Source organism: Neodiprion fabricii, chromosome 3 (genome assembly GCF_021155785.1).
Source record: "Neodiprion fabricii isolate iyNeoFabr1 chromosome 3, iyNeoFabr1.1, whole genome shotgun sequence".
Classification (NCBI taxonomy): Eukaryota; Metazoa; Arthropoda; class Insecta; order Hymenoptera; family Diprionidae; genus Neodiprion; species Neodiprion fabricii.
The window spans coordinates 3,689,011-3,707,009 of record NC_060241.1 but is presented as its reverse complement, the minus strand read 5'-3'; the positions used below and the strand labels follow the sequence as shown (position 1 = coordinate 3,707,009).

Here is a 17,999-nt window from a genome sequence, read left to right as displayed (position 1 = left end):
AGAGAGCTTTTTATCCGCCATAGTAACACGAACGTTGAGCTTTGTGCGAAGAATAACCGACCGTTGGTAACACGTATGATGAAAATTCGTTTTTCCCGACTTGCTCGGTTGGTAAGTTTGGAATTTAACGTATGCCAATTGAGTTTGCAGGTGGAGAAAAGAGCTTGTCCCTTACTTTTTATCAATCGTCAAAATCGCATGGCTTTTTATCTGTTGGGAAAAGCTCACAGATTATCCCGTTGCGAATGCGCAATGTATGAGTTGCGATAAATATGTCAGCCATCACGTGGCGCGATTTTGCAATTCATTTTAGCATTTGTCACATTTATTTACTAAAATAAAAAAGGAAAAGCAAATTCTAATTTTCGAACAAAAAGTAACGGAATAACTGAGAGGTTCACTGTGATGAAACGTTCATTTCAACAATCGTGAAATCATTCATTCAAAAAACCAATCTGATACGGTGGCAAATCCTTCATTTTTTTTTTTTATTTTATTTTTCGTCATAATTCGTAACCCAACACACACATGTATCCTACATAATATATGCGAATATCTGTATGAGATTATTATACGTGTAACAATGCATATTGTACGATATAAATATACAATAGTTATTGACTTTGATCACGTGCAGTTTGTGGCAAAAGCATAAAAGTGGTAATTAATTGATCTTGTGTGATAACAGTTGGAAGAAGAATAACGAAGTAAAGTTATATGTATAAACGCAAACTTATACCATATGAGTATGATATAAATACATTTCTTAGCGCGTATGTATGTATTTATTTATATTCATTTATTAAATATATCACATGCATGTATTTGCAATAAAGACTAGAATAATTGTTAAAGAAAATATTTTTCGTCGTAAAAGGCACAAGATTTCGGTGCGTTTGCAGCACTACATTTCAGATTCTTATTAATATAATATAATACAGCGAACATTATATATTCAAAAATTATAAACATACCGCATTATTCGATATTTTCTACGAGCACTCAATTAATATATTACGATAAATAGTTGCACATTCGTTACATTGAAACATTCGTTCCATAAGAAAAAAGATAAAACAAATCTATCCCTCAATTAAATGCAATCGAGAAGATTATATTGTATTATCCGGAAGCTCGCATGGCAGCTGTATAATAGCGTAAAAAACGGTCTAAAAACTACAAAAAATAAAGGTGTAAAGAAATTCGGCGAATGTCTTGATGATAATTAATCGATCGTGGCATTAATGAAAATGTGAATAAAATTACATTTATTGTCAGTAGAATAAAACTTTGTTCTACGGAAGAAAAAAAAAACAAATAAATAAGTTTCTCTGAGCACAGTAACTGTATTAAGTTACTTTTACTTATTCGTTATATGTCATAACCGAGTTTCGGATTATGAAAAATCGTACTGTAGTATGAGCTTGATAGTCGTATTTTCGTGATTGGACTAATTTACGGCACAATCGACGATTGACGATCGAGCAAGCAGTGAAGGAGGAATATTTTTTTTTTTTCCTATTTTTTCACAACTATTCGGTCCGAAAAATTTTTACGATGTTCTGATAAAAAACTTCCTCGATTGAACCAAGTTGACTCAAAAAATGTATGGAATTACGTGCCTAATCCGACATCGGAAAATAAATCCCCGATAAGCCCATCCATTAGCCACGTGCGTTTGTTATTATTATTATTATTATCATGGCAACAATCAGATTTTTATTATAGATAAACGTACGTAATGCTTAGGTATAATAATGCGTATGTAATGTAATATGTGGCAAGATTAGCGTCGAAACGTATGGTAATTAAATATCGTTCGTTTTACGGCAGCAATTGGCGACATTTTGTGTAACTTTATATTCAACTGTTTTAATTTGCTTCGTTATCATTGAATTCGATTTTTCTTTTTCCTTATTTTACTGCGTCTATTACTTCCAATTTTCTTTCTCATTACCGTCATTTTTAGGAACTCAAACGCAGCCTACAAGTCGTCGACTTCCGGTTTCGCCTTAGGAGCGGCAATCTCTTCTTGGCTCTCGAACTCTTTGACCGTAACTTGTACTTCATCAACCGGATCATCCTCACCCAAAACCTCCACCACCGCACCCTCGGCACCGTCAGTTGCCGCAACTTCGAATCCGATCGAGGCGCCTATTTTCTGACTTGCTTTTTTAAAGGAGTCTGAGAGCATCACCTGTTGTATTGGAAAAATAATAGGATAATTTTTTTTTAAACACAAATACCCCTAACTGTAATCAGAATTTTTTTTTCATCTTGGGGGAATTCGTCGACCAAGTCTTATGGGGTTTACTCACCTGCACAACGTTGATACACATAGATGTTAAAGCAAGACCGAAGAACAGGTAGACAAGCGACAACATCTTGACCAGTGAATTCTGTGAAATAAAAATACAGTGAGCTTGGTTGTCTGATTTGACACTTCTTTCCTTCTTCTTTCCTACGGATCTTCGCATACCATAAATTCACTTTTTCCGTACGATTGCCAAAGCGTTTATGACATAAATGCTTACTTACGTTCCAGACTGTGCCGAGTTGATTGAATTGAGTTTGCTGCAACGTCCGTTGTAAAAAAAGAAAAAAAATAACAATTTGCAGTGGATTGAATTCTCCCAACATGACAGCATCAATCGCGACAACAAATCATGACACGTTGTATTTCAAGTAGAACAACAGGTTGCGGACGATGAATTCGTAAACTTACAAATTTGGAGAATTTCTAAACCCTCATGAACTTAGACTGATGTGAGAAGAGTTTCACGTGCTATAGTTACTAAGGAAATTTTAGTAACGCGAGTATTGTTTCAGTAACGATTTAAATATTGTTGGTATGACAAAAAATTATCATACCTATAAGTAACAATTTAGTTTGATCATAGTTGTCAATACTATATTTTATTGTTATCGATATGTCAAATCTCTCCGTTGAGTTCCCTAACTTTTTTTTCAGCCAAGCAAGGCTTCAACATCAACTTATTATTGTATCAACATTGAATGATCGGAACAGATACAAAAGAATAATAGTAAAAGTGACTATAACGAAAAATAATAGTAAGACATGCTAGATTTCTTGGTCACAGATAGAAAAACTAATTTCACTTTTTATCCAAAACTATATTTCTTCCTCTTGGTCAAAAATGAAATTAGTTAGGGACCAGATGATTGAACGAAAACTGTAATTTTTTTTCTCAGCTTATCAGAGACCACACTGCATCAGCAGGCCGTTCGGTCAATACCTGAGGTACGTAGTCGCCGAATCCGATGGTGCTCATGGATATGAAGACGAAGTAAAAGCTCTCGAAGAATCCCCATCCTTCGGAAATTTGGTAGACAGTTGCACCGACGAAAATGTAACCGAGTAGAATGGAGATAGCGACTGATATCGGAAGATTGAACTCATCATCGATTACAAAGTTCGACATCGCCGGTGTGCCCGGAGTTTCCGGCTGCGGCAAGTTCCCGTCCAAATTCAGTATCGTCTGCGTCTGCTGTCTCTGGATCTCCTCAACCTCTTCCGGGTTCATCTGCGACGGTCTTCTGAAGGTCGCGAAGTCGTACACCAGCTGCACCCCTTTCATTACCTCCTGAAAATTATGGTGAGTCACGTTAAGGATGTTCGTACTCTGCGAAACGCTTCCACTCGCACGATCCATGAATTTTGACGTGAACCTTCCATTACTTTGACGAAAATGAATCGTCCGACTCACCTGAACAGGTCCTGTTCTTCTAACTTTACGGCAGCTTCCGGTGTAGTAGACCCTCCGTACGAAGGCCCATAGGAACTTCATACCTCGAGTGAAGAGCTTGCCGAAATCAGCGAGTATTATCAAGAACATCGGAATACCAAATATGGCGTAGACTATCGTTATCGCCTTTCCTGCCTGAGTCTTCGGCGCGATGTCTCCGTAACCTGGAAAGCAATGAACCAGGAAAATAACGCTGATCAAGCAAAAGTGAACACACGTCGTGGGAGATTTTCGTTCCAAGGTAAATGAACTGACTCGTAGATAAGTTGGCAAAAAGTACGCAGTATTTAAGGGGATCAAAATACAGGGGTAGTTTCGAAATTCGTATCACACTGTTGTTTCATCATCGTAGTCTCGCACTCTGTGTAAACAGATATCCTTCTCACCGACGGTTGTAATAACGGAGATGCAGAAGGCGAGGGCGTTCAAAAATGTCCAGTTCTTCTGACCACTGTAAGAATGGACCCCAGCCTCGTGAGCGCTGTGCAGCTGCTCCTCGAACTCCATAAGTTTCCTCCGTGCCATGCTCTTCCAGTCTTCCTCTCTCATATTGTGGCTATAGTTCCAGAGGTTGTCAAGAAAGTCCCTCTTCACACGTTTCACACCGCATTTGTAGAACGTCTCGAAAGCTCCCTCGGTGAATCTGAATGCGAACGCCCCGAGGCCGCAGTAAATTACGATGACGATGAACTCGCCGATGCAGGAGTTCCTTAGCTTCTTCAAGGCCTCGATCTCCCTCGGATTTTGATCAACGTAGGCCTTGAATTCGGTCACGATATCCCGCACGGCCTTCAAGACTTCCAGAAAAGAAACTTTTTTTACAGTTACTTTCCGTGGAGTCAAATCATCCGTAGGAGGATCGTCGACTTTTTGTTTCTCTTTCTGTTTTCGGGAGAATGGGAACCAGGAGAACCAGGACTTCTTTACCTCGCCTTTCATTCCATGCTCTTTCTCCTTCATCTTAAACGCTTCATCGGGGTCCGAATGGAGGACGCCAAGTTTACGTTTCCTCAATGTCGTAGGATCCGTTCTGTCAGCTGCATACTTCCGGTCATCGTCCATGTCGTCATGATCAAGAATTCCGCGTTCTCGTTTCAAATACTCCTCTTGCGCCTTGGCGAAGTCCTCTATGAGACTGTCATCTTTCAGCGGAATGATCTGCTTCTTCATCTCGGATGCCGACCTCCGTATAATCTGCTTGTCGGCCGACCTCTGGGGGAAGGTCTCGCTCTTCCTGATCCCGACCTCCTCTTCCGATTCGCTTGGGTACCGATGTCGACTCAGGGACCTTTTCTCCCGCACTTTCGCCTTTGGTTCGTTATCCAGCTCCACAGAAACCTTCTGAACCCCTTTCGTAATCGCTCCAGAATCGCTTTTCCTGGTCCCGGACTCGTCTTCGGTACCTGTCGAATACCTGTGCCTGCTGGTTCGCCTCTTATCGCGGTTCAACTTCACCTTCGATTCCGCATTCGAGGTGGTCTGATCTTCATCAGTGTCAGCTGGAGGCGCCGTATGTCGAGAACGAGTCTTGGCCCTGAGACCCTCGGGTGACTTTTTCCTACGCAAGGACCTCATTCCCTCGTCCTGATCCTCGCTGGAGTCGGTCAAGGGAATCTGTTTGCTCTGCGCCGATCTGTCGCGGGATCGTTTTTTTGGATGAAAATCGGCGCCTTCGTTTACCGCCGCCGCCATCTTTTCATCCGGATGACGTTTTGGCGCGGTGTCAACAACGGCGTTTCGAATATCCTCAGTATCGTTCCGCGGCGTTGGTACGTCAGTCTCGTCACGTGGCCGCACAGTGCTCTCTGAAACGTGGCTAAATTTAGCTGGCTCGCTTCCGTCGCTCTCTGTGACGGACTTTTTGACCATTTTCTTCACCGCGTCGGATGCATCGTCCGCATTGGATGGTTTTAACTCGGTTTCGATCCCGGCTTCCGCTGCTTCGGGTTCCGGCTGATTTCCGGTACCATTCCCAGCCCCTTTTCGACGCACCTTTTCGACCCTGACGTCGCTCGCCGGTGGCTGATCGTCGACCCGAAGAGCCATGTTTTCCGTGTCTTCAGCCATCCTCTCCATCTTCGCCCTAGCCACGGTATCATCCTCGCCGGATTCTTCCTCCCGACGCGGGGGATCCGGCGTCTTTTCGCGTCTTCTTGCCGCCGCTTTGCGGCGACGATGCACCGTGTAACTGTCCTCCATTGTTTTTTTTTTTTTACTGAGGCCTGGTAACCGGTTATGGTACCCCTGCTTGCCTGCCTGCCTGACTCCTTGCCTGCTTACTTACTCCCCGGCAAACACTCTCGACCGAAATAAAACTGCGCGCCAGCCGCTCCCACTACCGAGTTCAACTGACGACGCCGCCGCTGCGTCTCTCAGCGTCGCGACGCGGCGCTACTTCGTCGCGTCCCGACGTCAAGCGCCGGCTAGGCTGGACGCTGCGGCAAAACCACCGTCGAGATATCGAACCGTATCTACTACGCCGAAGACGTGAGACGCTCTAGGATAACGAAAAATCTTGCAGGGTTGGGTTAAAAAAAAGCTTTCGAAAGTTCATTCTGGGGAGACATTTTTGAACTTTAATCTCAACTGATAAATGAAAATGGTTTGTTTTGTCTTGTAATATAATTGAAATACTGAATTAAACGTGGACGACGTAGCGAATTTTTGGAAGACGATTTGAAACAATCGTTTTTTTTTTTTTTTCCTCGTCGACATCTCAAGCGATGAAAATTTCGGACTCTTATAGAACCTTTTCAAAGGGAAATACGTCAGCACTGAGAGTTGGAATCAATTTTATTGTACTGACAGAATTATCTGGCAATTAATCTTCATTGTTTTAAAAACACAAGACCTTTATGGGCAAACATTTCGAGAATTGTCTCACAATTTATACTCTAATTTATAAATCCAAGCTTCTCTTGGCAAAAAAAAGTGTTACAACTCAAGTTACTGGATAGTAAAATCTTAGAGTAAGTGGTTGATATAATTTTATGCAGAGTGAGACACGCCTATTCATAAAATTAGAAAGGGACGTATAAAGTAATTCACAAAATTAATATAATAATTGAAAAGTTTAATCCACGTGTCCGAAATGATCACAAAAAAAAGCAAAAGACGAATAACATGAGAATTTTGAAGAAGTATATTGTTCTTGATTTGAAAATAAACACGTTGAAGTGATTTTCGACTACAACTTTAACACTTGATAACCTGAGTGAATATTCTCATTCTCTTCAGAAATACATATTCCCAGAAAACACTTCACACCTTTTATTTTTAGATCTAATTGTTTGTTTTCGAATGCTAAAAAATTCAAGCACGTCTTTCGGACGTTTTATAACTTGACAAGTAATGAAAATGTGTAAAGATTTTTCTATATCTCACGACGAAGCGAGGAAAAGTGTATTTCGTAAGATGTGCAAAATTTGTATATAATAAAATCTAAATCATCGGTATTATGATTTTTCCTGCAACTTTGAGCGGTTGGTAAAAATCACAGAAAATCACCTGACGACAGCTGCAACTCAGCTTGAACGCCGTTTAAAAATAACCCTGCCGCACAATGTTTAACTGCAGCTGTGACGTTTTCTTCCAGAAACGAACATCCGAATCTGTCGTGCAATTTTCGAATCTGCATACATTCGTCGATGGATATTCCAAATTTTTGTTCATGAAAATAACAGTCAACGGGAGGGAAAAGAGGTGTCTAATGTGAGAAACGTAGTTTTGTTCTACTCTAAAATTCTGAGAGGAAGAAAAACTTGCAGTCGGATATTTCTCACTATTTCTGGTCTTTCTATATATACGTGCAGTTAAAATCGCGACTGGGCGTCAAGGAATTTGCTGAAACTTTGCAGATAAACTGTTGGGTCGGCGACGCCAACTGTGAACCGCCCACGTTGCCTATTTCGGTTGAGTTTTGAGTGTTACGCAAGCAGGATAACTTCGGTCGCGATAAGATTCAAAAGTAGAAAAACCCGTCCTCGGACACCTTCGAACTTCATCACGTCGTATACTCGACCGGAACTTACTGACTTCTGGTCTACGTGATGTTAATGACGGGTACGTATTTGCATATACATATATATATATATATATGTGTGTGTGTGTACACGTGCCGATAATTTGGAAAGAATCAAAGAACACGTTAGACGTGTTGATATTACGGGAAATTTCACGTGGGAGATCGTCTCTTTTTTTCTTCAATTTTCTTTCCATTTTCTTATTTCATTCTAACAACTTTTGTTTAGACGTGTAGAAGTTTAAACACGTGGCTTTAGAAACTACGGACAAATTACGTCTGTGTATAAATTGCAGCAAATATCTCAGTTTGGCACTCATAAATGCCGGCAAATTACACGTTCACCGAGTCCCACAGAAGCGAGAATTCCCTAGAAATAGATTTAGTGGTACTTTAGTCTCTCTTACCCACGTATTCAAGTAAAAACACGTCGATCAACGACCTGACAGAATATGGAACACTATACATTAGCTACCTCTTCAGGCTGTGCATAAAACATTATACACACGGGGAACAAGCAATGAGAAATACAAATGTCCGGAGCTTTTCCGCATTCCATTGACGCGTGGAGAAAAGCTCTGTCTCTGGTCATTCGTCACGTCACACGATGCACCGAGCAGCGAATTTTGTTGGTCCGTTGAAGGGCAAAATTTATCGAATTGTAAATGTAATTCTGTTTAGCCAATTTTTCAAACACCCGCTGAACCCTTCTTCTTTTTTTTATCGAATTTTCTCAATTTATGGTATTCAATCTGTTATGTACGATGTCGATTTTTCTTCTGGTTTCCCTTTGAATTGATTATTCTTCAAGCAAGATTTGAACCTCGTTTAAACAAACTTCAAAGTTTTAAACTGCATAATTGATTAGAAAAATTATCAAAGGCGAAAATTTTACTTTAATAATGTCTGTATTTTTCTATACCGAATATCAACGACAGTTCAAAAGCAATCGAAAATTAATTTTCGGAAGCGGTATTTACAACTCAGAGAGCTTCTACCTTCTTCCTAATTTAAAGGGTGTCATCTTTCCTTTTATCTTTTTAGTTGATTAAAAGGTCTCTTGCGACCTTTAGCTTAGTGATTATTGGAAGTCTCATTCGGAGAAAATTTTCAGAAAATTGTCAAAGGTGTAGCATTTTGAACAGGAAGTGTGGGCGTAAGTTTTGAAATGAGATCTGAATTGTTTTAAGACAACGGATTCGATATCTTGGTTGAAATATCGTCTCACTATGTGTTTAGGGTCAGCATTTCGAATAGAAACGTAACTCCAAATACGCTCAAAAAGCAAATAATAACGCGTCGACGATAAAAATGTTTAATAAATTTAGTTTTTTCAAAAGTTTCAGCACACAAAAATGCGACGTCGATCAGTTCTCATTGCATCAATGAAAAACGATTCATCGGAAATTGAATAACTTGCCTCAGCCTTGAGCTTCAGAATAAATAAATTCTGTCGAAATTTATATTAAGGGCGCGTGTCAGTCATTACCCTTCGTCATTGCCTCAATCTTCGGAAAATAGATCTCTGAACCATAATGACTTGGGCCAACTAAAGAAATATCGCAACCGTCCAGCCAGGTGCCAACTAGTTCAACGGTGACTGATGCAAATACATTTTCTGATGAAACAAAAGTTAACTGATTTGACGAAAATCAATCATACGAACTGTCAACGCCAATCGTCATGCATTCACCGTTTGGGTCACAGCAATTCATAACAATCTCGTGCTTCACTATTTTCCACCATTTCATTGCAATACTGTTACATACAGTGGGAAACTTTAGGAGATCAGATTCGTAACGTTTATTCAGTCAGCACGCCGTTTCGCGATTATACGATTCAGTTAATTGAACACACGAATCGTTATTCCGATATCCAGAGTTGAAACACATGATAAATACGTCTGCTGATCGAATTAACGAGGCTCGCCGAACGCGGCTAACGGTCATCGTTTACGACTCGATTACGAATCGATTATCAACCTCGCCCACTTCTTGGGTCGTCAGCTGTGAGGTAGCCGGAAGCACGAAACTAGCCTCGATCATCGCCGCGATTAATTTTTTACTACGTGCTTTCACGATTTTTTTTTGCTCTCTTCCAGGAGAGAGATAAAGAGAGAGAGAGAGAGAGAGACAAATCAATCCCCACAAGGTGATGGATGGCAATGTTTATTTATTGTTCAGTATACAATTGAAGCAGTGAGTGCAGCTGTAAGGAGGAAATGAAATCAGACCGGAAATTGGTATTCGCGTTTGGTGGTGAAAGATTTTTTTTTTTTTTTTTCTTGCAGACACCAGAGTGTCGCTGAAGCTTTTCATCCACACTACACGGTGTGCTTGCAACAGTAAAATAGAACTCGCCATCTGGTCGTATAACGATTTTCACGTGTTCTGTGACGTTTGTTAAACACACGGAGCATTTCCATGGCTGTAAATTTTTTGGCAATCCGTGAGAATACACCGATTGAAAATGTTCAGCTGTTGGATTAATCGAAATGTTTTTTTGCGGGTCAGAAGCATGCCTCGAGTAGTTGGCACGGAATGCCCTGTACAACTAACGTATTACGGAGTATCTTACCTATGGTTGTGTAGATTGTACCGCAGTAGAATATCGCATTCCAAAACGTCCATATCTTCTCTTCCTCGCCCCTGTCGTTCAGTGTAGATGTGAAGCCGCTTTTCGAAAATTCAATAACGTAATCTTCGTACTCTTGCAACTCTTTTACGACGTTTCCGTCCCAGACTAACGCGTCTTTCCTTCTCAGATCAACGTTGTCGCATAGTCCTCGGATACTCTGTACAGTCTCGTTTCTGCAAAGTGAATTATTCTTCTTTTTCTAATATCATGTTTTCAATGTATGGAATACGTCTTACATTTGTACGACGAATTTATTACGAAATCATTTTTTTCATTCGAGTTTAACTCGGGATTTCATATTATTTTGCGACTGGTGTATACTGATATCGAATTTATCACAGGAAGTTTATAATGCTCGTGGTAATCTGGAGTAAATTGTGAATTTATCACATTACGTTGTGGAGGACTGTGAAATCACAGGGTAAGATGGAAATTATATCGATTAAGTAGTCTTGGACTTTACATCGTCTGATACAACATTCGTAGAATATGTTGTCTCAATTTTTCAAAGTTGATCGTATTTCGCTATTAATTTACAGTGCGCTAGATTAAAAATAATTTTTATTCGATGCGCAATCCCATCAAAGTCGCAACTAATTTTAAGCTTGGTTTGAATTGAAATTATTACTGAAATTGAATGTATTTATAAATTAAACGTTTCTGTGAACAAAAATTTAGAATTGTACATTTTCCCATACACTTCTTCAACATTATTTAAGTCTCATCGTTCATGAAAAATAGACTCGGAGTAGAAAAAAAATAAATATGTGTTCAAACCTCTACAACAATCAGGATGCTGGACTGATCAGTCCTCTGGAAAAAAGCCTGGCTTTCATCCCGCAGCAAGTAGATCTAAATAATTCAAGGTTGAACATTGATCCACCGCTCTCTTTGGCAGCTGTTTTTCTCTGAGTCTTAGCACCTTGGCGCCATAGCAAGTAGATAAGCAATAACTCTACTCCAAATGAAGAGAAAATGAGATTTTGAGAGACTTCCTGAGATCTGAGAAAATTCCACAGAAGCTGATAAGATTAGAAACGTTTCTTGGTCCCGCTTTACACGAACCAAAAGTTCTTGCCGAGAATGAGAACACGTTTAACGATCAGCCTTGACCTCGGTATAAAACCTGTGTTAGACTCGAATTAGCCACGCGAATTACGCTAGTTACAATTCACAGGCATCAAATAAACGCGGAAATTCGCAATAAAATGTTCGAAAAAGGTTGAAACAGAGGTAAAAATAAAGTATTTAAAAAAATAGCGACAACTTCAAAGTGTCCAACAAATTTTATCCCTGTCAAAATCCCTATATTTTCGAGAGAACGATCCACCGGAATAATTGAAAAGTTATTTTGTTATAATTTACCGACTGGCTTAAGCGCCGTTTTTCCGGCACAAGTTTACCGGGAGGAGATTTTTCCCTGCCAGCGGGGCTTCAGTTTTTATTACAAATCGATGATGCTGGATAATAATATACCGCTTGCGTTCAACCGCGCCCAACGTTTAACTACAAAAATTGTACTAACCTATAACTTGCAAAACGCAGTAAATCTATTATCCAGAGACATGTATTTCACAACGATCATTAATATCGCACGTGTATGACGTGTGTGATCGACGTACAGATTCTACGCAATTCGACCTACCCAACAACGCCATCTGGTGGCAAAATACGTTTCTTGTATTTACCGATTAAACCGATCGTATTTCGTTCCATTATATACTCCGAATTCAATCAGCGCAACGAAATAAGCTCCGAGCAGCTTGAACGGGATTTCTTGCACCCCAAATACGCGGGATAATAACCTGAAAGGATCAGCTGATTCCCTTATCGGCGCCATATTGATCAGCCACGCCCGTATTTGGATTCCGATAACTCAATCGATGCTCTTTATGTTCACATTCTCCTTGCTATTTATGGAATATCACGTAAATTGGTGACATACGAGACGATCTCGGACCACGACGACAGTACGAATTTATCTGCAGAAGGACAGACGGTGAATGGAGCTCGTTAGATATCTGCAGAAAAGCATTTCATGGGATTTATAAAAGCGTCGCATTGCACATTCCTGAGAACCAGGTATTTCGCTGGAGCTTTGAAGCCCGAGAATGGCGTGACCGTTAATCAAGGGACTTTAATTAGCCGACCCAAAACTCTACGGAGAAGGTAAATTGATTAGTAATCTCTCGTACAAAGTCTTGTCGGATTTTCCGAAACATGGAACGTGTTTTTTTTTTTTTTCTTACTACTCCGAGACTAATTCCATGGGAAGGTTCGGCTGTCCGGGACAATTCGTGATTCGGTGATGCACGTGTGGATGAAGAATCGTGGGATTATAGATTCTCGGCGTATTATACGCGCAGATTAAACCAGTGACACGGTTTGCCGCGTAATCGATATCAGCTGGACCGCGGAGAAACGATTTTAACGACGTTTTATTGCTGTGAAAAGCGATTCGGTCGCAGTTCGCGGAGTTTGACTATCATCGCGATTTTCCGAGGAACTACCGTTTCGATCGTATTCAAATTCAGGCTACGACGAAGGTGCGATAAGATATTCAAGCACAAGTTCTTGGGTATACAAAAAAAAAAAAATGATTATACTTTGCAGAATTGAATTTTGAACTATCAGACAACTTCGGAAGATATTTTTTTTACGATTTTTGAGGAATTTAAAAAAAATATACAACCGGTATGCACAGCGCATAAAAAGTGTACTGTACCGTACAAAAATTGTTCGTGACAAACGAGCGCTCTAAAAGCAACATTTTAAAGCGTGATGAAGATTTTAGATTCGATTTAGCTTGTCGTCAACTTATTGGACCGGTGTGGTGTTATCGAAAAATTCTTGAACAGTTACACGAGTCTCTGATCCCGAATTATTATTATTATGATACGGATAAAAGATAACCGGGGTCGAGGAAGGTTGCATGTAACGAGGTTGTTCGGTATCTAAAAAGCGTGGCCGATTTTCCGCCTTACGAAGGGGGTAAATTGTACGCCTACATGCCCAGAATTTGGGCGAACCTTTTATATGTTTAAGGAACTAAACGCCCCGAGGGGATTTCATAACGTCTGCTTATCAGTTTCGTTCCAGTTTCTGATGGAAATTTATCGTCGTGAAACTCGGTAAACGAGCCTGAAACCTTGTCAGAAATTTTCGTAACTGAAATTCATGAAGCCTGACGAAATCATCCACTTCGGATTATATTAAAAGAAAAAATTGACGAACGGGGAATTATTGGGATTTTTAATCAAGAGAAAGAACGCGAAATTTCACAGAAAGTAAATATACTTCGAAAATATGTAATCTTCGAGGAATCGGTTGATTTAATCCTAGAGTTCTTTTTTTTTCTGGTTTTTATCACGTACTGATTAAGTATTTCTGACAAAGCCATTGCGATAGTCTAGAAATTGGAGCTTTCGATTACTTGTCTAAAAAATTAGAAAATACACATACTTAACAATCAAGAACGTTGTACAAAGATTATTGGTTTTTGAAAAAAATCATTCAACTTATACGTATCTTTTCTTTTTTTCAGTAACCAGATGAACTCACTGAACATTCCAAAGAACTAGTAAACGTCTGTAATACCAGCTCGTAGAAGAAAATTTTGTTCCAACGCCGAAGTTCGTGAATTTTCTTCCCTATTTCCTGGTTTTTCGACAGTTTCAAGTGACGGTTTTGTCAAGAAATTTGAAATGAATCGCAGCGTCGAATTTGGGGTGTTGGGTTCACGCACCTGTGCTTTCGCAACATTTCTCGCTGCTTGTTCTCGTTGCTTCCTTCAACCTCGACGAAGACCACGGCGCCGACGACGCTGTAGAGGAAGACTATAAGGAACAGGAAAATGTGGGTGAACCATCTTTTACTCCAGGAGCTGACCTGCGAACGTGACACGAAATTCGATGAAGCTACAAACGGAGCAGTGCGTGTCTCTATTTTTTACGTCTATATCTCTGCGTTGCTTGATAAGTAAGAACAAAAAATCTGCACCGGGATAATTTAGAAACAATATTAACCCTTTCAGTCACACATTTTTCAACTCAATATCTTGGCCTGAATTTTTTTTACTCGGGGGTTTTTTGGATCTCTGATCACGAATCTGAAGTCAGAATTTGGCATTTTATAAATCCGAGATGACGGATCTGATATGGTGGATGAAAAAACGAAAAAACTATCAAATTTCGCTGATTCTGGTCGAAACTTGTTACTCGGAGGTTTTTGAGGTCGCTGATTACGAATTTGATAACAAAATTTGACAAGGCTGGGATATGGAATTTTTTGTAGAGGGATGGTGAGCATCCCACTGTGACTGAAAGGATCAAAAGAAATGCGGATGAATGTTCATAAATTGGTCATTTGCAACAAAATTCTCCTAATATCCCAAGCATGTTGAAATAATTTGCAGACATTAGCTTTAACCTAATTTCTTCGATAAGTCTCTGACGCGTATTTACTTTGCTTTGCAGTTGAGGAAAAATTACAAGAGGGATAAAACGTCGTCAGAGTCATCGACTAATTTACCTTCTCGTAAAGCCAGAAGGCGCTTTTTTCGCCAACGCTGAGCCCCGACTTTGTCCAATCCTTGATACCTTTGAACTGAGTGAACATAAACTCGCTGGCTTTATTTGCGTACATAACGTGCGGTGTGCCGGCAATCGGCGTCACGGGGATCGGAGATTGCCCGTACGGGGTTCCGACATAGGCCATCGGCGTCTGGGGATATCCCATGTACTGTCCGGGAACCGGAAGTGTGATTCTTGGCCTAGGCGGGAGCTGACGTACTTTCGGTGAGTTCGACATTTTCGGAGTTGTTGTTCGCCTCCTTTTTCCCAAAAAATTACAATCTATCGACGATCGATTCGCGGAGATGACGATCGTCAATAAATCTGTTGGACGAATTCGACTGTATCGTTCGATTCACATAGCTTTTAAAATTACAATGCGTTCGATTTCTTCCGATGAAATTCACTCGCGCGATAGAGAAAAAAAACAAAAAAAAAAACGACTCCAAATCGTTCTACGCTTTGAAAATCCGTTCCGATCCACTTGTCTCGGACAGTCTGATAAATTCCAAGCTCAAGAATGCCGGCGAGAATTTTGGCGGACTGCAGCTGCTGCCGGGCAATTTAATTCGGTCCATAACATTCGGACGTAGATCTTTCTCTTGTTCCTAGTTGGCTGGATCCCGGACCTAGGATAATACTTGAAATCCACGATTGAATTAAATCGGATCGACGCCGATTTTTCCCGCCTTTGGCGATGCCGATTTCGCGAGCACGTTCACCAAAGAAAAAACACTTCTCTACTGCTCTGAAAAATTTCAGCTGTTTCATATACGCCGCTGCTTTGAAGGGGTTCTAAAATACACTAACCACCCACATTTTCACGTATCTTTTTATAAATATATCTGTTACAGGTTACACGTATGTATATGTAACGTATATGCCGGCGTCCGGGATTTTTCGAAGGACAATCCACACACTAATTCAATGCTTTAAAAGCTTCGATGTCACACTTCAGTCTTCTTATGTCACTTTGAAAGAAAAGTATCGATATCATTGAGCGCAGAGTTACCGAGTACGGTTCAGTTTACATTGAGCTTAAATTTTTTCCTGTTTTTTAGGAGATCCAACCGAGTTCTATCAGATTTTGATAATTCCCACGAATTGGACGTCGAGTACACACGCAGTATAATGTAAACGATAAGTACGTTAAAATGTTATGTATCTGAGAAGCTTTTATATCGAGATTTATTTACGCTACGTACATCACAAAACGGTCATTTATCCAAAACTATCCGCAAGAATATTCGACTACAAATCTATACACGTATATATATATACACAAACGTTTACATAAACGTTTTAAGTATCACCCAGTTTTTTCATTTTCACTTCGTCAAGGTTCAATTAGAAATTTATTTACCCTCCTATCTTATTCCCGTTGAAATAACTACTCTTTTCGCACATCGCGTGGTGAGAAATCCTTCGGTCATTCAAATATTGGTTATTTTCTTTTCGGCGAAAAATAAAATCCGACAGTTAGCAAACGCCGTTCTGCCGTTATTCGCGAGCCTGTCGCTGCAGCGTCGCGGCGTCAACTGGCGTCCGGACGCCGGGTTACAAGCGTCCTTTGAACGCCAAGACCAGAGAGCATGGTGATCATCGCGCGCTGGAAACCGTCTGGCCAATATTCGCTGTTCGCGATCTGCACGAATATCTACGAGCGAAAACGCGAACTTCATCAGGTCTTTTGGTTTCCTCTTGAAAACGCGCTCCTCTCTCTAAAGTCCAAACAACTAACGCGCTTGAACCCTTTATCTCGGTATCGATCCCGCCGGAGCCTTGAAAGACGGACCTTGCGCAAATGGATATAATTATTAACTCCTGACGTCGCGATCGGCGATTAACCCTCCGTCAATAGAAAAATTTCATTGCGTCAAGCAGGAGCTATTCTATCAGGCTTTACTGCGACACAAGTGATTTAGTGACTTCTAACGATGTCGAGTGATTTTGAATTATTTCAAACGATCTTGAATGATTTTGATTATGATTTCGAAACGATTTTCATTCCGGTTCCAAATATTTTTAAGTGATTTTAACTGATTTCAGTTCCATTCAGATAATTTCGAATGTAATATACTGTGATTTTTCTTTCTAAGTCACAGCGATTTCTAACTGATTTTAAACTACGGTGTACAGCTTATTTCAAGAATGAATAGCTCTTTGATGAGAAGATTGAAGTCGGTGACACTTTGTCTTATCACAGTTTTTTTTTTTTCAGATGGCAAAAACCTTTGTGCTAGAGAAAAGGGTTCGCGAACGAGTTGAAGAAACGAAAAAGACGTCCAAATATTTTTAACAAGTTGATTCTTGTGTCAAGATTGTGAAGAAATTTGGAGATGTTTATATTGTATCAGGGCAACATTTTATGAGTAAGTACTTGACATTAAAATTTACACAAATATTATGCGAGCCCTTCGAATCTTTTATTGTGAAATCCATGTGAATCCAACCAACGTTCGAACCTCACCACCTTTGATGTTTTTCAAAAAAATTTTTGAATGATTATTTATAAATATTGCGAGTGATTCTAATAATGGACCCAGTCTTCAAATGTTTGAAATATAAAATACAATTTCTAACAATTTTTTAAAAATTCTACAAAAGGCCCTTTCCAAAATCACTTCAAATATTTATAAATAATTGAGCATTTGAATAAAAATTCTGACAAAAATTCAGGATGCTGTTTCGGACTGGGGAAAATTGCGTAAATTTTTTTAAACAATATTGGAAATGGTGAGGGTCAGACTTTGGTTGATTTTGCAAGGAATTTCCTGTATATATATATATATATATATATATATATATATATATATATATATATATATATATATATATATATATATATATAAGTATATATAAAGGACTCAAAGTTCCACCAAAAATCATAGACCTTGGAATTACTTAATCGTGTGAAACTTCGGACAAATTGTTTATTGCAATACATTAAAGAATTACTAGAATTACTGAAGTGAAAATGTGATATCTGAGAAATGCATGTGA

At 39.7% G+C, this 17,999-nt stretch overlaps 1 protein-coding gene and 1 long non-coding RNA gene across 3 annotated transcripts; one reads left to right on the top strand and one right to left on the bottom strand.

Moving 5' to 3' along the window:
- Window positions 1–477: 477 nt before the first annotated feature.
- LOC124177394 lies at window positions 478–6,121 on the bottom strand. Its single transcript, XM_046559722.1, has 5 exons — window positions 4,154–6,121; window positions 3,729–3,931; window positions 3,258–3,605; window positions 2,319–2,399; window positions 478–2,197 (listed from the first exon to the last, which is right to left on the bottom strand). Exons 1-5 carry the CDS (start codon window positions 5,964–5,966, stop codon window positions 1,985–1,987), a joined length of 2,658 nt encoding a protein of 885 aa, XP_046415678.1. The 5' UTR covers window positions 5,967–6,121; the 3' UTR covers window positions 478–1,984.
- Window positions 6,122–12,270: 6,149 nt separating this feature from the next.
- Window positions 12,271–17,476, top strand: LOC124177397. Of its 2 annotated transcripts, none has more exons than XR_006869603.1 (3): window positions 12,271–12,594; window positions 13,970–14,356; window positions 17,218–17,476. It is a non-coding gene; the product is annotated as an uncharacterized LOC124177397 (long non-coding RNA). The 2 variants fall into 2 exon arrangements; XR_006869602.1 differs by lacking the exon at window positions 17,218–17,476 and adding an exon at window positions 14,901–15,058.
- Window positions 17,477–17,999: the final 523 nt, after the last annotated feature.